Genomic DNA, 23,480 nt, shown 5'->3' with positions numbered 1-23,480 from the left:
GGATTCTATCAATGAAAAAATTAAATAATAGTACATCGTTTTTGCTCATATCAACTCACAGAAGCAGTTTAATTTCTAATATGTCTTTCGCTGTGCTATAAAAATGCATAAAACCGCTGTAAATGCCTAAGCAAATATCTATATAGACGTGTGATACATTTTTTTATGTATTAGGTTATTGAAATCTTTACCCTTAAGTATAATAATGTGTAACTTCAATAACATCGTCCTTCACGTTCCACTGCAAAGAATTAAATCGACTTAATTGCATTCGATTATACTTCTATTGGTTTAATATCAAAATTGTAGCTATTAACAAAACATTTTTAAACGGAATATAAATTAATAGTATTTTATACTAGTTTATTATTATAGCGTGTTGCATATATTATAAAGTATTTTGTATTTTATAACGAAATAGATTAGCGAATAGAGCGTTACCGTGAATAATGTTATCATGTGATTTGTCGTCGGTAACTTGCTATTGTCATTATCATTGTAGTAAAACAAGTTAAGAAATAACATAACAATGCTATTGTCTTAGTTAAGATAAAATTATGACTAAAACATAAATTATTAATATAAATTAATTCAATAAACGTCTAAACGTCATATAAAATACTAAGTATTAGTCATATATACAGCATAAATTGGATAGTAACCTTAAAATATAAGAATGATATTTAAAATATGTACTTCTGAGTAAAAATGCTAACGCATGAAACTAAATTTTGATGTAGGGTTTTTGTTTGGAACACTGAAATATAGTAAAGTTAATGTTGTAAGGTTTTGATAAGTTTTTAATAATAATATTTGTTATTCGGCGTGGCGTATAGGCAATTTCGGTGCATAAACGTGTAGGAAGCGTAAAATATAGCATAACAAAATAGCAACTGTTTTTAGTTTTTAATATTATTATAAGAAATGCCTTTTTGATATTGAATAAATTTAAATGTAGTGTTATAAAAAAAAAAAAAAAAAAAAAAATAATAATTATTATTATGAAATACATAATGTAGTGATTCATGAAAAAATATCATTTATAAATATAATAACAATGCATTTCATATTAAGCACAATGGAAGGGGTTAAAATGTCTATAGAGTATTCGATGAGCATTGATATTACAATAATTAATTAAAAATAATTTAAACCTTAACACCTGACTAGGTAATAATGTACTTAAAATTATTAAATTTTATTTTTATACAGATATTTAAGCATATTTTTGTCTTTTTTGAAGATAATGTAGAAGTAAATTTTTATATAAATATTTCATATTAAAAAAAAAAAAAGTAAATAAATTTAAATTATTTTCAAAATAAAAATATAATTTTTATAACAGTTTTATAGTATTTGTGTAAAAAATTTTTATATTGTATATAATATATTTATAGATAACTATTATTATTATTATTTTTTTTTTTTTTTTTTTTTAACGACTGTTCTTCCAAACTACATACTTTTATTTATATTTTTATAATATTAAAATTTTTTTCTTTCGTTATAAAAATGTTTTTAAAAACTCAAAAATAACTATTTAATGTTATATTAATAGCTTGTAATAGGGACCAAATGTCCGTAAATAATTACAATTATGAAGCAATTTACAGGTTAGAACATCTATACAAAAGATATGTCAGGAATATTGGAGATAATTGTACGTGTTCGAGGAATTAATAATAATTGGCTTCCAGGAAAGTATTACACGTGCTCACATTTTATTTACGTCAGCAGGAACTTCGGTAGATCATTATTATTTGTTACATCCTCTCGTTTAGTCAATTATTAAATTTAACATAATAAAAAATACAATCATAATTAAATATCATAAATCGGGTAATAAAGTAGGTAATTATCGTTAAACGTGCACAGTATTTTTTACATAATATAATATTTATTCAAATTAATGATTTTGTATCGTGTATGTTATTTGTGATACGTGGTATAGTTATTTATCTCTTTAAAATCTTAATACATCAAAAAAACTTTAACTAAACATTATCCAGCACGTTCGTCAAATAAAATAATTGAAATAATCTATAATTGGTATGTTAGGCTTAAAGTAAAATGATTCATTAATTTTAATTAATTTTAACATTGCTGATACTTGGCAGTTTTTAGTAAATTGTGTTTTTACAAACTATCGTATACTACAACTGGTATCGACTTATTAACAAATTTTACCAATTAAACAGTGTGAAGTAAAAATTTATTGTCCTAACAAGGAAACTAACAATACAAAAAAAAAAAAAAAAATAATTAAAATCTTATTAGATCAATAAATACTCGTATTTAAGTATATTTTTTTATTAATATTATTTTTATTATTATTGAATAAGAGAAGTAGAGACAAAATTAAAGTAAATCAGGTGATTGTAGAACTATGTACGTTGTATAATATATATCTATTAAATTAAATATTTATCACTAAAATTATAAATACCACTATAAGATAAATATATAAAATAGGGTATTTAATTAATACTATATTTTGAAGCATTAAAAGTAATTGATTACGTTGATTTTTATTTAGGAATTTTTTATACTCAAATGAAACTTATAAATATATTTGACGGATTTTATATATAGATGTTTAAAGATTAAATTTTAATTTTGTTACAATTTAAAACAAAAAAAAAAAATAAAAAAAATACACTTGAATAAATTATTATATTTATAAGCTGTATCAAGTAGAATATTCTCTAAGGTTTAAAAATAGCTTAATAAATCTATTAATAGTTAAAATTTAAATAAATAAAAATAATATCGATAAAAATGTTTAATATAGAAACAGTTTATTTTTAAGATTTTATAGAAATCATACCCAATAAATGACTCTATATAGTATGATTATATATTATAATAATATAGTATATTATATCGAGGTTTTTAAATTTCAAAATAATATAATTATGCTTAAAAACGTATCGTTTCAAAAATTGCCTCATACATATTATAATAATAGAGAATATTTAACTAACTAAAAATAATATGATATATTATAATTTGTTATTAATAAGAAATCAACGTATATTATAGTTAACTATATTGATACATTTATTTATATTTCAGTGTTTGATTTAAAGCTCTCGTCAAAATAATTGAGTTACTTTTGCACGTACAATATGAAAATATGATATACGTGTGCGTATGATGACGTACAGAATTTGGTGTAAAATACTGGTTAAAAATAACAGACAGATGTACGCAGTGGTGATTACGTGCCACTTTCACGAACAAATGGACATATTATATGAAAAAAATCAAAATTTTAACATCCTACTCGTCACGTTTTACGCACGAGCTTTATATTTCTACTTTGGTAGTAGAAAAGGGTAATTGATGTTTGACGTTAACTTAGGGTCATCTATAAAATCCTCAACAGATTTGCTATTTACAATCCAAAGTAAAAAAAAAAAGTCAAACATAGACATTTGAAAAGAACAACGTTTCATGAAAATCGTTAATAAAAGATGACATAAAAATATTATAATAATTTTTACGTGTTACAATTACTTTTGGTTGTACTTCTTATATATATAAATATATAACCATAGTATAGAGTGTTATTAAGGTGCATATATGTGTATACACGAATACATTGTTTTTAATATTTTTAGAAATATATGTAATATGTGTCATGGACGTAATAATAAAATGATAATTGGAATTAATTTTTATTAATATTATACAATACGACAGTCCAATTATTTGATAAAAAAAAAACACCCAATTGTGACACATTATATTTGTTTGTTTAATTATATAAGTTTAAGACATTTTCATTATTTTTACTTAAGTCGTCATCGAGGATTTTTAAAAATTACGTTAGTTTAAAATTTATGAATTAAAGGATAAATGTATATAACAAGGTGTTTATAAAATATCTTGTATTCATGTTTTGATTGTCCCTGGATAATTTTGGATGCATATCTATGTGAAGCGTGTGATTTGAAAAGTATGTGTGGTGGTGAGTTTATTATTTTTCTTAGGTTAAATTTATAAATTCATTTTTTTTAAGATTGAATATTTTGTCATTATTATTTATATTGAGGCCATGTGTATATGTGTATAAGAAAAAATTGTATTTGAGTAATTTAATGTTTAAATTAGTGTATTCATTATAAACTTGAAGGTTTTAAAATATTATAAAGTTTATATTTAAATAATTTAATTCGTTATTATAGTCAGATAAAACAAAATTTTCATCAAGCTTTCTTATTGGAGGATTTATGGATTTTTATTGAATTTTTTGCTTTACTGATTTCCAAAGGTTTTTAATATTTTTTGTTGAAAAGTAGCTTATGAATGATTAGTTGTATATAATTTATAACCTAGAATACATAATATTATGTTAGTAGATATTGTATTAAATGAGTTTATGCTTTAAATGAAGGTTTGATTCTTTTATTGTATAGATTAGTTCACATTTCGTGATTATTAATTTTTGTTAAATACTAAGGTAAAATGCTTATTTTTTTTTTTTTTTTTTTTAATGTCATTTTATTGGTTATATTTGTTTATCTTAAAACTATATATTACTTTGGTAATTATTTACAATAATGAATGTATGCGAATTTTAATTTCCTTAAAAAGCTTTTAATTATTTTAGTAATACGTATAAGGTATTGTTGAGAGAATTGTATGTCTTGAAGATGGATTTGAAGCATAGTTTATAGTTAGTTAAGTAGTGCCGACAAATATAACTGGGTGAATATCATATACGTTGTTTGAATTAAATCTAAGGTTACCTGAAATAAAACATTACTTGGAACTTGTTAATCCGTTTTCTAGATGACCAGTTATCTTCAAACTTGATTACACGACACATTTCCTCTAAATATTCCTTGCCAACCCCTGATTCGATGATACAATATCTATAACATTTATCACCACCCCAATAATCTGTTGTGAACGCAGGTGATTTTTTTTTTTTTTTTTTTTGGCTTGAACTTATCAAACGGCTGTCACTGATTGCGTTTTTAACGATAGTAGAGTATCTGTTACTTGCATTTATCCAGGAGTAGTTTTTATGTGCAATTTTTTAACGACAACTATTTTCATCCACAAGACTGAAGGTGATAATATAATAAAATAACAATGCATTTATTGTGTGCACTCGATACAACTGTAATAAAATTGTACGAATCCAAGCATAGTAATATGCTTTTTTTGTACGTTTAACGAGGTGTTCATTTTATCAACTATAAATTCTATGACGTCTAATAATGATTAATACTGTCATTTTTTGAATAGATAATAATCGTAATGTTAACAAATTAATATAATATTTACATAATATATGAATATATATTGAGAATTATATACAATTCATATACTTATATAGTGTATATACAATTGTATACAAAATATAATTCTATTTTTTAATATGGTACCTATATAAAAATATATGTCAACTCAAAAACGGTAATTGACCTATTTTAGAAGACATTTAGGTTCTTTTTTAATAATGAAATATTGTTTTTTATCAATAGACTTTCTCATAAAATTTTTAAGATATTTATCTCGTTCATTTAGACATGGACGTAAAATTAAATTTAGATTTTCAAATTATATCTATACGATATTTGTATTGAAAAACGTAACTTTTGTAATACTAAACCCTAAGAATTCACAACCTATTTATGGATTTCAAAAGTATTAAAATGTGAAATTCCTCTGATATAGTTTTATATAAAAATTAACTGATGTTAATCGCTACGATGTATCTAACGTGACTGTCAACGCTAATTAAATTAACGCAGTTGAGCGCTAGGTATTTACGTGACGCATTAGCTAAAATGTGTTCTATGTGTGGAATAAGTTACCCATCAACTACAAAATGTCGAAATATGTTGTTTATAAGAAAAAAAACACTCATTACATTTTAAAAACAAATTTAACGTTAAAATAAATCCTTGTTTATTCAATTCTAAAAGCTTTCAAAGACATTACAATAATTCCAGGCTTATGCTCGAGAAAATAATTATTTAGGTGTTTCAGAAATGTGCATGCATATTAAATTAACATAGGTCAATCATATAAAAATCATTTTCACTCGTTTATCTTTTGAACTCTTTTTGGTTTTTTTGATTTTAATTTATTGATTTTATACATTTATTTCATTGTTCCGAATCTTAACATATCTATAGAAGTGTTTGTTTAAATATTTATATTTCAATAAATACATAATATTATGCTTAATTTGTGATTATTATCTTTATATATATATATATATATATATATATTTGTTTAATTTATTAAGCTTATTCATATTTATGTTTTTATTTATTTTATACATTTATTAATTATTATACATAAGTACTTAAAAAATCGTCACTCTATCTATTAAGTATATAGTATGTATGTATTATATAATGTTATAACTGTTATATTTATAATCATTGATTATAAAATAATGAGATACAAAGACTAAAAAAAATATATTTTGAAATTATATTAAATATTATTTAACCAATATCGTGCTTGAATTAAAAGTGTTGTATGCAAATAATACAGCTTTAATAGTCCATTGTATAAAAATTACTTAAATTTTACTGTATTAATTTGAAAATAATTAAATAAGTTGAATACATTAGAATTAAGAGTTTCAAAAAGTATTCAAAGAAGTTAATACATTTTATTCAAGTAATCTTTTATAACTATAACAGACCGTTAATATTTTATACATTTTTTTACAAATAAATATATTATTAAATTAAAACACCACACGATAAAATGTATTCTAGTTGAACAAATCAACATATAATTTTTAAATAAGAAGCTATAATATAACTAATTATGTTACATTATTATATTTTTAATAAATAATATAATTTTTTCAATAATATTCAAATTTTTTGTTCAATGCTTTAGATACATTTTTACTTATGAATATCTTACGTGCTAAATTATTAAATTATTTTCTCAGTGGCAATATACCATCAAAAAAATAATTTATGCATATTCATCACATTTTAAAACTTGTAAATTAAAGTAGTAACATTTTGTTTAATTTTTAAATCTAAATTTTATTGACATTCGAATATTAAATCAAACTTATAAGCTTTAGCTCAGAATTCCTAAACTGGAAGATAAAATAATTAGGACTATTCACAATATTGTGGGAAAATAAGTAATTTAAAAGTATACTAACTAATACATTAAATAATAAATTGTTGTAATGACTATCGAACTTTGCATAGGCAAAAATGAACAATAGTAAAAAACATAGATTTCTAACATGGTAAAAAAAAAGAATAACTAAAAATGATCATGTTTCTCCATCAACATTTTTCAAAATAGATTATTCTCTTGTTTATGCAGTGTTTTTTACTTTTCTCATTCTTAATATTAATTTTATATAATAATATTTTAGTGCTAACAAAACATCAAATCAGCAGTTTTATTTATTTATATGTATATACAATATACTTTAGAGTTTAAGTATTTTGTTGTTTGTACCATCATGTCTATTAAATAGATTTTTGTGCATTAGTTTTACTTAATTTTTACTAAGTTTAGTATTAAGTATTAATTATGATAAAATTACAATATTTGGCAAAAATTTAATTTAATTATGATATAACTATTATTTAAAATACAAGCGATATTTAGATAAGCATTTAAAAGATACGGTTGACGAAGTTACAAAATCATAGAATATTAAATATATTTTTATTTTTATTCTTTAACACTCAAAAATTGATAATTTATTTATTTATTTATTTTTTTATTTTTTATTAACCTTTAATGAAATATTTAAATAAATGTTAAATGTTTCTTTATTTATTTAAATTTATAGTAAACAGATTATAAAAATAATTATTTTAATAATATTAAAAACAAAAAACAAATAACGAGTGATGAAAAAACTTTAATTTAAATTCCAAATTCAGTAAGCTTTATAACTTGATAAAAAAAAAAATAAATAAATAAAATAAGAAAATATATACAATTTATTATAAATTGTAATATCTTAAGTGTGTTAAATTTTTAAATAACAATTATAAATGTTAAATACGTTTTTGCTTCAAACAGCAATTATCGAACGGTATTTTAATGTTTTTGTAAAGCTTTCTACCAAATTTGGAGAGTTCTCACATAAAAATCTACGATTAAATAAATACGTTCGCAGTGAATAAACAAATTTGGATGCAAAACAAATAATTTAACTCGTGGTGTTCCGTTTAAGCATTTCAGACCATAATATATTGCAGTACATGTCGTTACATATATATATACGAAACTAATCACATACGACCTGTTTAAAATAGCACATTAAAATATTATTATTATATGTATAGCGTGATATTGTAATTCCGTCAAACGCACTCCTCGCGACATATTAAATATTTATTAACACTACACGAACCAAATCGACTCGCGGTCGTAACGGCATTCATTCTGTAAACACGAAGCTAAAAATGTAATACAAGCAAAGTTCCATTAATCTCATGTAAGTCTACGATGGCATTGCCGATAAATCTACGTCACCCACTGATTTGTTCTACAAATGAAATAATAATAATAATAATAATAAAAACAACAAATATAGTTCGTGACCTGTGACATTACGACAAAAGAACTGTTGAACAATTTCCATTACCGACTTTTATCTAGGTGACATATTTTATACTGAATCGATATATTTTATAGAACTTAAATTTCAAATTTTTATACCATGCATTATTTATGCACGCGTGTATAGGCGTGCTGTAAAAATATCGACCAAAAACTCCGTTTTGTTTTATGAAAAAAAAAAAAAAAATAATAAAAATAATAAATCATTTGTTGCAAGAACCGTAAAAAAATGTGTAGTTTTATGGTATTTAAATTGTTAGTTTCGTTATATTACAGTGGATGCACAAATATGTAGCTAGATAATCGAATAATTTTGAACTTTTTTCCAGACAGTTTTCTTTTGGGTACCTTATTATTATATTATTTTGTATCCTTTTTTCCATTCTATGGCGGGATATCCAGATGCCATAACTATAATATTATAATACAGCTATATAACTTTTGATGTCGTTATTTCGGTTATTAGTCAAGAGTCAAGACTAAAGAGTATTATTATTACTATTATTATACTCATCATACTATCTTGATATTGTTATGAAAATATGGCTATAAAGAAAGAACGTATACGCGCGTTTGAAACGTTGAAACAGCGCTCGTAACAAGCTCAACGTTGTTACACGAAGCGAAATCGCGCCAAGATGTACTTTCCATTGTCTCATTAAACTATATCACGAGACGACTTGAATGCAGCATATTATAATCCCGTATATGTTAAAGAATGATCGGTTCAACTTAAGAAGACATTGTGTTACGAAAATCTTCAGAGTAAATAATGCACATTAATTAACTAAATGTGTCATATTATAATACCATATTGTATGCTATTGCTGTGGCTCTATTGATGAACATAAAAACATAATCAATGTTACAGTTATATTACTATTATTATAATTATTGATATTTAGTTTTTTCACGTTTCAAACAATTTTATTGAAAATTTATTATTTTTTTTACTAAACGCTATTAGTTATAAGCTGTACATATTATAATTTTATTTTATTAATGTTAACGAAATATTTTACCATAGTTTTAGACTGAATAATTAAAAACTTTTTAAATAAAACCAGTTAAGTATGTAGTATGCTATGTATAATATGCTTATTACCTGTAAATTAGCTACATTGAAAATGAATAGTGTTTATGTGAAAACTTCAATATCAAGAAAACTCGTGAGCCTTAAATTTTGAGCGATTTTAATCCGCGTTCATACATCTAACAATAATTATTGTAGTATTAAGAAATAGAACGAAATAATATATTATTGTTTTCATTTTTTTGCACGCTGATAATTTTACTGAGAAAAATTTTTTAGATAAATTATAAGTTATGCGTATGGTGAAGGTAAAATCTTAATAATAATTTGATAGCTAAATTTTTATCTGATAACTCACTAAAATTTCTTTATTCTTAGTAATTTATTTTCGAATATTAAATACGTTTCAGATTATAATTGTCATAAGTATTTGTATTATTATTACCACTACTATCAGCTCTAATTTTGTGATTTCCAATTTATTATGGTTCGATTTTATTTATCAAACATTACCTATTGGTCTTATAAATATGAATTAAGAATAGTCAGTTATCACAATAAATTATATTTTAATGTTAAAAATGGACTTCAGAATATACCTAAATAGATTATAAAACATTTTTCTACCTGAACATTTTTTTCTTTGACCATATTTTTTAATTATTTTGACAATTATTTTTCTTGTTAAAATTGTTAAAAAAAAAAAATGTATATTAATTGAAAAAAAGCGTAATGGTTTTAATATATATTTTTAATCATTTTCGTAATTTACATGCTTATTTGATGATTTCTAGTTATTACTTATTAGATGAATTTTTATTGAATAGTTATATTTATTACGACTCACCTTCTGTATTGGGGCTTAAAGATATCAAAAGGCCACCTTCTCTTCTCCAAGTAATACTGGGCTTAGGAAATCCGGAAGCAGCACACTGCATTGAGACATTACCTCCTTCCCTCACTACCATGTCGGTGCTGGTCGGGTAGTCCAATATATCCGGAGGTACTGTAAGTTAAAATAAATTATTGTTTCCTTTACTTTATTTCAAGAAATTTGTATTTACCCCATTTTTTAAATTGTTGTTTTAATGTACAAATTTTTATTTAAACAAATGTTAAAGCTTCAAATCAAGGTATTTAAAATAATACAATAACTTATTTGTGTTGTTGATTAATTATGAAGAAAAAAGTTCGTTACGGTATGATTATAGATATCTCGATTAGAGATAGTTGTATTCCTTTAAAATAATATATTTGTATTTTAGTTTTTAAAAAAATTTTTGGCGTTCTTTAAAATATTAAATAATTTTTGTTTACTATAATAAGCAAATATTTGAAAAAGAAATATATTAATTTAAATTTATTATGTGAAAATTATTATGATTAAGGATTTGTCTTTTTCAATATTTATTATGGCTTTATTTCAGTTAGAAATTACAAATTATACTGATATAATATATTATGTGTTTTGTATTAATAATGGATAATAGAAAAAAATTAATATCCTTTTTAGTTCTACAAAATAAAACAAAATAAATATAGGTAACTGTAGGGATATACTAATTTAAACTTATTGGACCCTCGTGGATAATTTTAAACCTCCGACTCTTGTACATGAAAATGTTTTAAAGGAAACAAATTTCTGTCCACTTTTTCTTCATATCAATAGATTATTTTTCAAGAATTCTATTATATGAATAAATAAAAATTCAGTTCAAATCAGTTTAAATTTACTTTAAATGAATACATTGTATTTATAAAACTATCAATATATCAACTATTTATATACGAATGTATAATATCTATTGTGAAATGAGTTATAGTATGTGATTATTGATTATGAAAACAAAATAATTCAAATTTTATTATTATAATACAACTTAAAATTGTACATATTTTATTGAAAATGTATTTATGGGTATTAATTATTAAATATCAATAAATAAAAATTGTTAAGTCAAGAATTACAAATAATTTTGGTGAATTTCTATCTATTATATATTATAATAAAAAAATCGTTTAAAATTCTGTCTGGAATGTTAAAGAGACAAGTTCGTAAGAGAAAAATATTATAAAAAGTTGAAGATGTTGTAGGGAATGTATTTCATACGTATCTGTAGACTGTAGTCTGTAAGCCAATTGACAATACGTTATATGTAATGCAGATGAGAATCAGTGCTCAGTCCTAACGAAACTTGTTAGTATCCTATTATATGTGTACAACACTATGCATTTTTTTTTTTTTTTATAAAAACTTACTTAGTTATGAGTGTTTCCATTATATTTATAATGTAAGTCTTATTGTTATAAAATTTAAATCCCTTTACAATATTTCAAGTACTTAGAACACTTCAAACTAAATTATAAAAAACTAAAAATTTTAACTAGATAATTTTTATATATTTTAATTGTGTATAATCACTACGATAAAAATAGCACATAATTTTTTTTTTTAATGGATAATTTACCTATTAAAAAATAATATAAATACAAATTATAATCATCATCACCAATTATAAGTTATAATCCAATCAGAATTTTTATCCATACGTACCAGTTATTATGAAATTACAATTGTTTTACATAATATATTTTTTATAATTGTTAAATTTTATTTTTTTTAACATAAAGATAGTATAAGATATAAGAAAACAGTCAACGAAGAGAACAGTATGAGTATTAAATCAGTGATTATAAACCTACTCTAGGAAGTAAGTGGCTAGAGAGACTGCTTCATTTTAAAGAAAGGGCTATGCCCTTCCTCTTTCCATATAATACACGATAATCATTTATGAAAATGTACAAAATATGAAAGAAAATTTGGTATTTAAAAAATAATCTGTATTTATTTGTATACATTATACTAATAAGCTATGATTTACTACATTTAATACAGATAGTAATTGCAATGCATTCCTATAAATTCCAAGCGATCCAATAATCCTGTTTCTATGGCATATTATATTTGCACGTGTTGCTTACAAACCATAAATACACAATATTATTCTACATAGCTAATTATTGTTTATTTTGAATTATTTCATGTGTAATATAGTAATACGAAATTATAACAAAATACAAACTACATAAAGTAAAATTGAGACTAATCAAATTTATGGCAACTGGTTTTGGTATAGGTATGCAAAGTGATTTAAGCGTAATTCTTCCCAGGAAATTTTACCAAATATTTGACTACACTTTCAACCGACTAAAATGTTATATATAAGTATATAATATGTAAGGAAAATACTTCGAATAACATTAGGCGGTATTATATTAATAATTAATAACCAATCGATGTTCGCACCGAGAATGACACAACATTCCACTTCACGAAGGTCCTACATAAAAAATATATATAATATATTATGTATTATATAAAAAAAAAAACCATCGGCTGGCTGTCGAACATCCAGATTTGTATTGTTATCTCTTATGACAATATATTGCAGGAGTGAGCGAGGTGATGGGCAGTTTTCGTTGTACATTTTTTTTTCCAGATTGCAGAGAATATCCTGTACACGGTGTGAAAAAATTCTATAACGTCCATCACGACTTGCAGTTATTTCGTTCATTCGTACACGGGGTTGGATCGTTACCAGAGAATGTGTATATAATAATGTGTGTGTGTGAGTGTTTGTTTTTTATTCTTTATTTTTTGTCGTTTCCGTAGGACCGTGCTGACTGCGGGAGATTTTGGACGTCGGATATGCGTGTGCATACTCGCACGCGTCAGGGATGAACATCACTATACACGGTATTACGTCGACAGATATTTCGACGGACAAATACGGTGGTGATATGAAATCGGATTTGAATCGCCCTCGAGGATGCGTGGTTAGAAGGAGGAGTATCCGGATACGACAGCGACGTGGAAAAGCTGGAAAAAGGGTTACAGTGGTCGACGACGTAAGAAAAAAATCAAAACACAATTTATATACATATACGTGTGCATAAAAAAAAAAAAAAACCCTAAACTCAAACGCTGGTTGACGTTTTCGTCGGTCGGGTCACTAAAAGTTTTTTTGCACATAATATAGTATTACACGATGTTCCGGCTCGGAACTACGACAATGGAACACACAATGATATCTTTTTTGTGATCTAGCGTGTATGGATTTATATATATATATATATACTATATATGTATATAAATATAATACTCTCTCGTATCATATCCTCATCGTGAATTTTACCTCATGTACATACAATACATACATAGTTCGCTGCTTACGATCGAATATTGTCGTCATATTATTTGCTCGGCGACGTCTTTCCATTCCCTACCGCCCCTCTCACGATCCACAGACAGTTTTTGCGGATCCTATAAAATAACTTTTCAGTACGTTATTTTATTCTTTTAGGATATTGTATAATATAATTTTAGATAGCATCATATGTATATTATATACGATGTGTAACAAAATGTTCCGTTTACTACTGTAGTGGGTTGAACATGAGCACCTAGGGAACTTGATTGTAATATTATCATCGCGTGTTTGTGTTGTTCTTAATATTTAGTTTTGGATTTATTTACTTGTACTTTTTTACTTTAAATATAGAATTATTTTTAAAATAATCAACTTAATAATAACAAATTTATACTATAAGTATTCTAATCAACATTAATATTATGATAAATAATTGATCTTAAAATTATTATCGTAGAACAGTAAATAATTATGTAAATTGAATTGTATAAAGTAAAACTTCATGTTGACATTTTCAATCAAATATCCTCAAAAACGGTAATCTTCAAATTTTTAAACAAATAAAATTATAACACAAAATATAAGCTGTAATTTACATACAAAATAAAGTTCATTAAGAAATAGAATAATTATAGGTATATATTTTTAAATATAAATTACTGTGAATATTTTACTTTTGTATAATATTTTTTGAATACATATGAATTAATATTGTTTATAAAATATAATTTTTTTAGTTATTTTTTCATTCTTGATATTTTTAACTCATTGAAAAACATAAACAATAACAAATATTTGAATATGTATATTTAATGAATATTAAAAGATAATAAAATATATTTCATAGACATTTGTGCCATATTTAAAACAATAAAACAATTAAAACTTTTGATTTGGTAATTTAAATATAAGGGATAAGTTTTTTATTGAAAATTAAATAAATTGATTTGAACAATTATTTTGTGGTTAATCTACTGAACACTTATATTCTAATGAACTCCAACACAGATTATTGAAAAATAATCAATTTTCATTTCTAAAATAAAACTTTTAATTCTTGAATAAGCATCTTGAGTTTAAAACTACATTATACCATAATATAAGTTTTATCTCAAGCTTTAAATTTCTTAAAATATATTTTAATTCAATAAGTTTAATATATTATATACAATATACAGTTATATATTTATATTTTTTTAATGCACCACAAGATTGAACAATAAGTATTAAGTTATTCTTTACAAAAATTAAAAGTTTGAAAATTGTACCTACTTTATAAAAGTTGAAAACATCATTTTAAAATGTTATAGTTGGCGTTAGTATATACTAAGCAACCTCAATCGATCTCTTAAACCCAGTTAAATCCCTGGAACTATTGTCTCAACCTAAATCACATTGCTATTAAAGAAAATTTCTCTGTTCATAAAAGTATGTGATATCACACTTTAAATGGTGTTTCATACAATAATCTAATATCAGTTATATTATATATCATATCATATAATTTCTGTATACAAATTAGTTTTATAAAATACTTTTATCAAGCATTTAAGTGTCTGGCTATGATGCATCATACAATTACTAATCTATATTAATTACAAGTTTAATCATAATTAATTTTGTTTATGACTGTGCGGTAATATTTTTAGATACATAGGTACTCGTACAATCTATGTTTGGCAATGCTACAGTAAATTAAAGAACATGAAAATTGTAATAATCACACGATTATAAATACTGCTTAAAATAAGAAAAAGGTTTCAAAATTACATAAATAATAATTAATAACATCCAAGTATAAAAAAAAAAACCTAAATAATTATATTGAACTGCTGTGATAAATATATAAAATAAGAATATACCTATACATATATAATATATAATATATATATATATGTATATAATTTTTTTTTTAAATAATTTTAATCATACATAGATAATTTAAATTGATTATTATTAATTTTATGTAAAAAGATAATGAGATTTATCAAAAAAAAATAGATAAAATACAAGTTTATATGGATGAAATTAACTTGGGTATGCAACATACCGGCGTGACTCGTTTCGCCCAAAAATGACCGTACCCGTTTTACCCAAATTTTGTAATTGTAAGATTTATGTTTCATCCAGACTAGTTTATACCAATTTAAAATTAAGTTGGCAATGGTTCAGTCAAGTATTGTTGTACATTATACTTGAGTATCATTTAGCGTTAGGTACTCAAAGGTTTTAATTTTGTCACAAATATATTTAATTCTTAGACACTTTAAATTTCACATATGAATTTAACCACACTAATTGTATAAACAATATGGCCGTTTTTTTTAAAAAGTAAACGAGATTTGATATCAGAATGCCCAACTAACGATAGAGTTATTAAATACTGTGATTATTTAACAAACAATTATATTTCTGAGGATAGTACATTTACTCTTAAAATTATGGTCATGTAATACAGCGAGTATAATGCTTACGACGAATACGTGTGAGTCTCCTCGGGGTGTTTTCTTGGTAACGCTAAATGATACTCAAGTATAATGTAAAACAATACTTGACTGAACCATTGCCAACTTAATTTTAAATTGGTATAAACTAGTCTGAGTGAAACAGAAATCTTACAATTACAAAATTTTGGCGAAACGGGCATTTGGGCGAAACGGGTACGGTCATTTTTGGACGAAATGGGTCCCGCTCCAACAGACAACCGGGATATTATGTTGTGCGGGTAATACAGAAAATTGATGATGATGACGAATTTTATGAAGGCTCATTTTTTTTTTTTTTTTTTTATACGATAAATTTAACATTAAAATAAAAAAAAATTGTTACTTCTAAAATTAACATTTGATAATGTTAAAAAAAAATATGACACTATTTATGATACTCCGAATAAAAATGTATCTTATTCATTATCAAATTATATACGTATTAAGTCTATTATAAAAAGGTTTGAAAAAAAATATTGATTTGGAAAATATAAAGATAGTTAATTTAATAAATTATTATTCAATATTATACAAATATAAATAATTATTGATGATCTTACAAAAGTAATCATGTAGATAATAACACGTTATAAATTTATAATAAAATAGTAGCATGCGTGTAGATGATAAGTAACATTCTAAGTCGTTCATAAAAATATTATTGAACTGTAAACAGAAAATCGTCTATATTGTAATCCCATTGTCGGACACTTGTCTCGTAAAACCCTCGGAATTTAGTCTCGTAGGAATTTAGATTTGGGTAGATAACTTTGACAGGTGTGTAAAATACGTGCTATCTATTTGATTCTCTAGAATATTAATTTCCGTTTTCCGAAAGCGGATCTACGTGGAATTCTTGTTCGATATGGAATTTTAAATGTATTCGTTTTATTAGAATTTATCCCGCGTTGAAAAAATAGGTACCTAATGGTAATTTGGAAATTCGATGTAAACACAAATGAACAACCAGTGTTTTACATTAAATTTACATTTGCTTGTAGATATATTACACCGCGGAAAACAATTTGAGAACGATAAAATATATTATCAAACAGTGAATAACGCATTACATCAAACACACACAGACACACGAAAATATTACTGTGAAATTTACACATTTTTTTTAAACTTACTTTAAAAATTGCAAACAATACATACAATGTCAAATGTTTAAACGTATCCCAAACCTGTATTACTTTTCTTAGTCTTACAACTGCGTAAAATAGAAAATTTAAGTTCAGCAGCTTACGTTTCGTTGTTCGTAGATATTAAATAGTAATGCATTTTTATAATATAAAACTATGAATAACGACATTTTTCGTGTTCTATTGGATTTGTTCTTCTTATTATGAACATCGCGTACTATTTAATACAATTAAATTTATTTCAAAATTAAACTATTGAAAAAATAATATCATTTAAACAATTATGTTACTACTTTTAAGTTAAATAATATGTTAATTTATCTTAGTATTAAGATTAACGAAACTGAAGTTGAACTGCTGCACGTAATTTTGTTATATTATACATTTATAGACTGAGTAAAACCGTAGTAATCTTTTAAGTGTATTATTATCTTACAACGGTTAGACGATATAATATAATAATATCATTATAATAACTTTGTACCTCTTACAATGAATTGAAACCGGTGACATGTGGTTTTAAATATGATTAAAGATGAACATACGTAGTATTAAAATTTATAATAGTCATATTATAGGCATTTAGAGCATATTAAATTAAATATCGAATTATCTGGAAAAAATTATTGATTTTTCTTATTACATTTAATTTAAATGTCAATAATGTGTGATGCAATTATACCAATGGTAATAAATAATAATTACTACTAAATTTCTTTTAAAAAACTACCCAATGGAACCGCAGTTAAAACTTGGCAAGACTGGCCTTGGTCAGTGGTGAAGCAAAAAAAAGAGCATAAAAGCCAAATTAAAATATGGCTATATTATTTCTAATATAAATAATATACATTTTATTTAGAATATGTGCAATGTAGTTATATTGTTTACTGTATATTAATATAAATAATAAGAATATGATAATATTTTAAGCTATTCAAAATAGATTATCGTTCAATATTATACTCGTACAATATAGGATTATATTTAGTAGGTATACAAATATTACAAAATGCTTGGTATATAAAACATACGACGTTATAATATTACACCGAGTGATAGTATTAGTTTTGAATATTGATCTGCATTATTACTAAATATAAGATACATGTTAATGTTAAAAATAGAATTCAAAATTATACTCCCGTCTATATATTCATATTTATTGGTAGAGGTTACCTATTCATATTTCAATATTTAATCATTTATATTTCATAAATTCATGAAGATATTCTACTGTAAGATGCTTGTTGTTGTCAAAATATAAAATTAAATAAATTTACTAGTATTAATATAAAATGAAATTTAGATTTTAATAATAACATTTTGAGTAAAATAAAAATATATGTATAGCTAATAAAAAGTTCACGATTACCGATTTGTTGATTTTATTTTTATCGATCAAATTTAAATTCAAATAATGTAAAAACATAAATTTATTGATATCTATATTTAAAACAATAATAGTTTTAAAAAAATGTATTTAATATACAATCACCAAGGTATTATTTGAAACCAAAGAAAAATTTTGTGGAATGATGGGTTAAAAATTTAAAAAGGTGCAAACATATATTAAATGAACAGGAGCACTGATGGACCTCACTACAGCTTTGATAAAAACTATTTTAAAATAAATTATACATGCCTTACTTCAATAATAGGTTTATTATTATGTATTATGTAGGCTTACTACTTCACAGAAAACAAAGGAGGTACCCATTGTAATAACTAATAAGCTTAAAAATTAAAATCTTAAAGTTATGAAATATACGAAATTATGTTCATTGTTTTAAACGATAATACGTTAAACTAATTTTTTTGAAAATTAATTTAAATTTTCTCTGATTATATAAATAATTGTAAGAATAAATAATAATAGTTATATTTTTGATTTTCATACTAGCAAAGCAATGAATATATTGATTTTATAACAATGTATATTTTTTATGACGACTAAAATTTTTTTTTTCATTTTTGATAAAAATAAAATTCACTCAAACCAAAACTATGAAAAATTAGTCCAAGGTATCTAATAAACTGTTATTAATAGAAATTTTAAAAAAATTGAACATAAAAAAAAAAAAATTTTATTTTATATGGTTTGTTGTATTATATTTAATAATATAATAAATGCAATGTTTTTGCAAACTAAATCAACCTATCGTAATGATAATATTAAAATAATAGCAATATCAAAAATGTATCATGAAATGTATACTTACTGCGATATACGCGTAAGTAGACAGACCATTTTTCGCTCAAAATCATTTTGCTTATACAATGATATATGATTGAATTGAAGTTTAATAAGCTTGTATAATATACAATTATTATTAAAAATGACCCATTCAACATCTACTATACAATAGAGTGGTACCCAATTTTTCATTGTTTCCTTTAAAAGTGTTTTATAATTAAATATATTTGTGTAAGTAAAAAAAAAAAAAATAATTAATTTATATTTATTTTATTATACATATTGTTTAATTTTTATCTTTTTTTTTCTTTATGATTATTTAAAACTAGTTAAAATCTATTTTTCTTTTATTTGTTTTTAGTTGTTAAAATTGTGTTATATTATAATCATGCTAGGTAGTAATATTGTATATTTTCAAATATCTTATACATTAATAATTTAAATACACTCCCTTTATAGTAACTTAAAAACTAATCAATAAAAAGTAAGCTAATTCATGTTTGATTTACTATCCAAACAACATTTTTTTTAAATCTCAACTTTTTAGAATTTTTTCTTATTCTTATTTTAAAATAGTATTTTGATAAAATTACTCATTAAAAAAATAAAAATATAACTAATAAATTTAAAAAACATACATCGAGTTATATATTTTCATTAAAATTAATTAACATTCCATAATTAATATATAAATAATTATTATAATTGTATGACTATTATTGAAACTAAAAAAAGTTAAGTAAGCGTATGGTTACGTAAATATTGACACAATTTCAGAATTCACAGCTGCTCAAACTATATAAGTATATCTTAGTGACGTTCGATCGATTGTCAAGACGGACAGATAATTTAATTTCAGTGTGGAAGAAAATGCTGATATTACGAAAAAATAAGACTTAAAATGTTTGAAATGACAATAAACCCGAAAAAAACCCATGGCTTGTCAAACAGGAATAATATGTCGAAGGTTGACAAGGCGCTACATTTTACCGTGTTGCCAGAATGACATAGTAAAGCTGGAATTAATTTTTGCAATATTTTTCTTGACATTATGATAACATTAAGTTTTCTAAAAAATCTCTCTCAATAGCAAATAAATAATAACAAACAGAAAACTTGAATTAATAAAATCTCTTTAAATGTTTAAGGATAATATAATTATTATACATCATAAACATAACATTGTATTTTTGTGACCATTTTTTTTTCATCTTTCTGCATCGTCGATTGATTGATATTTATGTCGTTCTATGAATAACATAATTAGAACCGATGGTTTTCATAAAATTCGATTTTTTTACCAACAAACTCACGAAATCTTTAATAAAGTAATAAACGATCATATAATATATATGTAGAAAACAATCTGTATAAAATTATATTTCTACACCCACGTAGGATATTTTGTGTGTCTTTTTTTTATATTTTACCAGAATTATAATCGAATTATACGTTCAGAAAGACCGTCAGATTTCCCTTTCAAATGAGATTTTTTTTTTCATTTTATTTTTTTTTTTACTTTGCGACTTTGCCGTTATAAAGTTTAGACTTTTAAAGGACTTTCCATGCGAAATTAAATGGAAATTGAAATGTGTATTATAAAGGTATATATTTATTATAATATCCATAGGTATTATATATATATATATATATGTATATACTGTATATTAAGTTTATTTTATTTTAAACTTCAGACATCTATCAGTGAGAAATAAATAATATTCAACATTTAACAGACCCCGTTTAAGATTTTGCATTTAACTAATATCTCCTAGCAGTCACTGAATTATATCATCTTGTTTTCTATGTTTATACATAATGATTCTGTTATATTCATGAAACAAAATAATTACATTTGTTCATTTAACTCATGATATGTAGCTAATAAAATATTATTTAACTAAGTTTGAAGAAACCATTTGCTGACTCACTCAATACGAATAAAGTACATGATATTTGAAACACGAGTAAAGTTTCAATATTCAATACAAGCTATAAACAATATTTATTTTTTTATAATTTCACTAAAAACAAAAACTAAATATCAGATGAGTGATTTTGAAACTAACCACAATTTTCCGTGCTTAATTTAAAACCAGTTCACACAAATATACATAATATGTATATTTTATTATATAATTGTATGATATTATTATAAATATATTGACTTGTTAATGTGTACACACGCTTATACTACATTGTGCACAAATTTGATTAAATATTAGATTCTAAACTATGATCTCAAACTTATTATCTAAGTCCCAAACTACTGTTTTATTTATATACTAAGTGTTGAAAATATAACTTTTATTATTTTACACTAAATTCAAGGTGGAATCTTTCTAGTATTTCAATACGTTTTTGTTCTAATTTTTTAACACAATTTTATTAATAAAGTAATAGCGATTCATATAATATAAGCAATTGCTTATGTATAACTTAATTTTTCGAGTTTTTAGGAAATGAAGATATTTTATCAATAGAAAATTGCACAGGGAAACAGTGAAACTGTAAACCGCATTTGTTCAAATTGCATATACTATGTTTTGTTTAGCTAGCCGTAAAGCTTAGAGCGCATATGCGTGTGTAATTAAAAAAAATATAATTTTCTATTGTTTGAATAAAGGCAATCTATGATGAAATATTCAAAATCGTATATACAAACATAATAGACCATTATAAAGAGTGTTTACTAGCTATTTTTATGTTTGGTGTAAATACTGTAAATTATAAAATGCACTAAAATGAGATCAACAGCCGTAAAATCTTTTATGTCCGATGAACAAGTTTATGTTTTCCGACTAAACTGTTAAAATATTAATACCTATTTATTATATAACTAACAAAGTTTTTGTTCAAATTTTTTAGTTGATTTATCTATTTATTTCAATCAAATATTATATTATATTTATTTTTTAAGATGTCAAATTTTAAATTTATTTCTTTAAATCATTAAATTTATTATAAAATAATGAATGATATATTGTTTACTATAACCTTGATATTAAATTTCTATATTGGCTTCATGGAATGTTTAGAGTTCAGTGAGGCTTAAATAAATTGTTTATTTATTTTTTTAAATTGTATAAGAAAAAATATCTAATAAAACATATTATTATACGCTCCTAAAGTGGCTTCTGAATAAAGTTCTATAAAGCCGTTCTTGTTTTTACTATACAGCTTCAATATTTTTCTTTATTTATTTCATTAAAATATCCCTTTTCTATTTTTATGTAAACTAAAATTTTTTTACTATTATTATCTTTCACTTTTTTTTAAATAACAAGAATCTATAAATTGTAGTGATACTATAATCAAAAACGTCTAAGTTTTATATTTCTTTATCACTCACTAGCTATAGAAGCTATATTTCTCATGAGTAGTATCTATAATATTTACTGTGAGCTTAAGTTTATAATGTTTAAGGCTCTATAATATGTTGTTTATTTTTTTTATTTTAAGTGGATAGTTTGCAGAGGCTTTATGGTTTATTTACAACGTAAACATTGAACATTGTTATGTCGTAGGTTATATAAAACTTATCATAATATTATAATGACATCTAAATAAGAGTAAATTCTTTCTTTGATATTAAATGTGCAAAAATTCTCCTACAAAATAATATTATTCAATCACGACGAATATTATACAAAATAAATTTTGTATACGCAGCAAAAAATGTGACAGAGATAACAACAAAGAAACAGTTTTCCATTTATAATCTCTACTCTCAGATTGTACACTGTAATTTTTGGTATAAACATAAATAAAATTGATTGTAAGACGATATACAAATAAGTATAAAGATCAGATTATCGAGGGGTT

The 23,480-nt window shown here is 23.5% G+C and overlaps 1 protein-coding gene across 1 annotated transcript in view; it reads right to left on the bottom strand.

Annotated features, from left to right (window-relative positions):
• The window catches only part of LOC112603590 (neurotrimin-like), a 150,511-nt gene that overhangs the window by 34,188 nt on the left and 92,843 nt on the right, over positions 1-23,480 (bottom strand). Inside the window, exon 4 of the mRNA XM_025352238.1 lies at positions 10,467-10,625. Coding sequence (XP_025208023.1) covers positions 10,467-10,625 — 159 coding nt within the window. The remainder of the gene's footprint in view (positions 1-10,466; positions 10,626-23,480) is intronic.

Source organism: Melanaphis sacchari, unplaced genomic scaffold, assembly GCF_002803265.2.
Source record: "Melanaphis sacchari strain LSU unplaced genomic scaffold, SCAv2.0 Contig10_pilon_pilon, whole genome shotgun sequence".
Taxonomy (NCBI): domain Eukaryota; kingdom Metazoa; phylum Arthropoda; class Insecta; order Hemiptera; family Aphididae; genus Melanaphis; species Melanaphis sacchari.
Note: the sequence above shows the minus strand (reverse complement) of the source record. Positions and strands in the feature narration are given on the sequence as shown.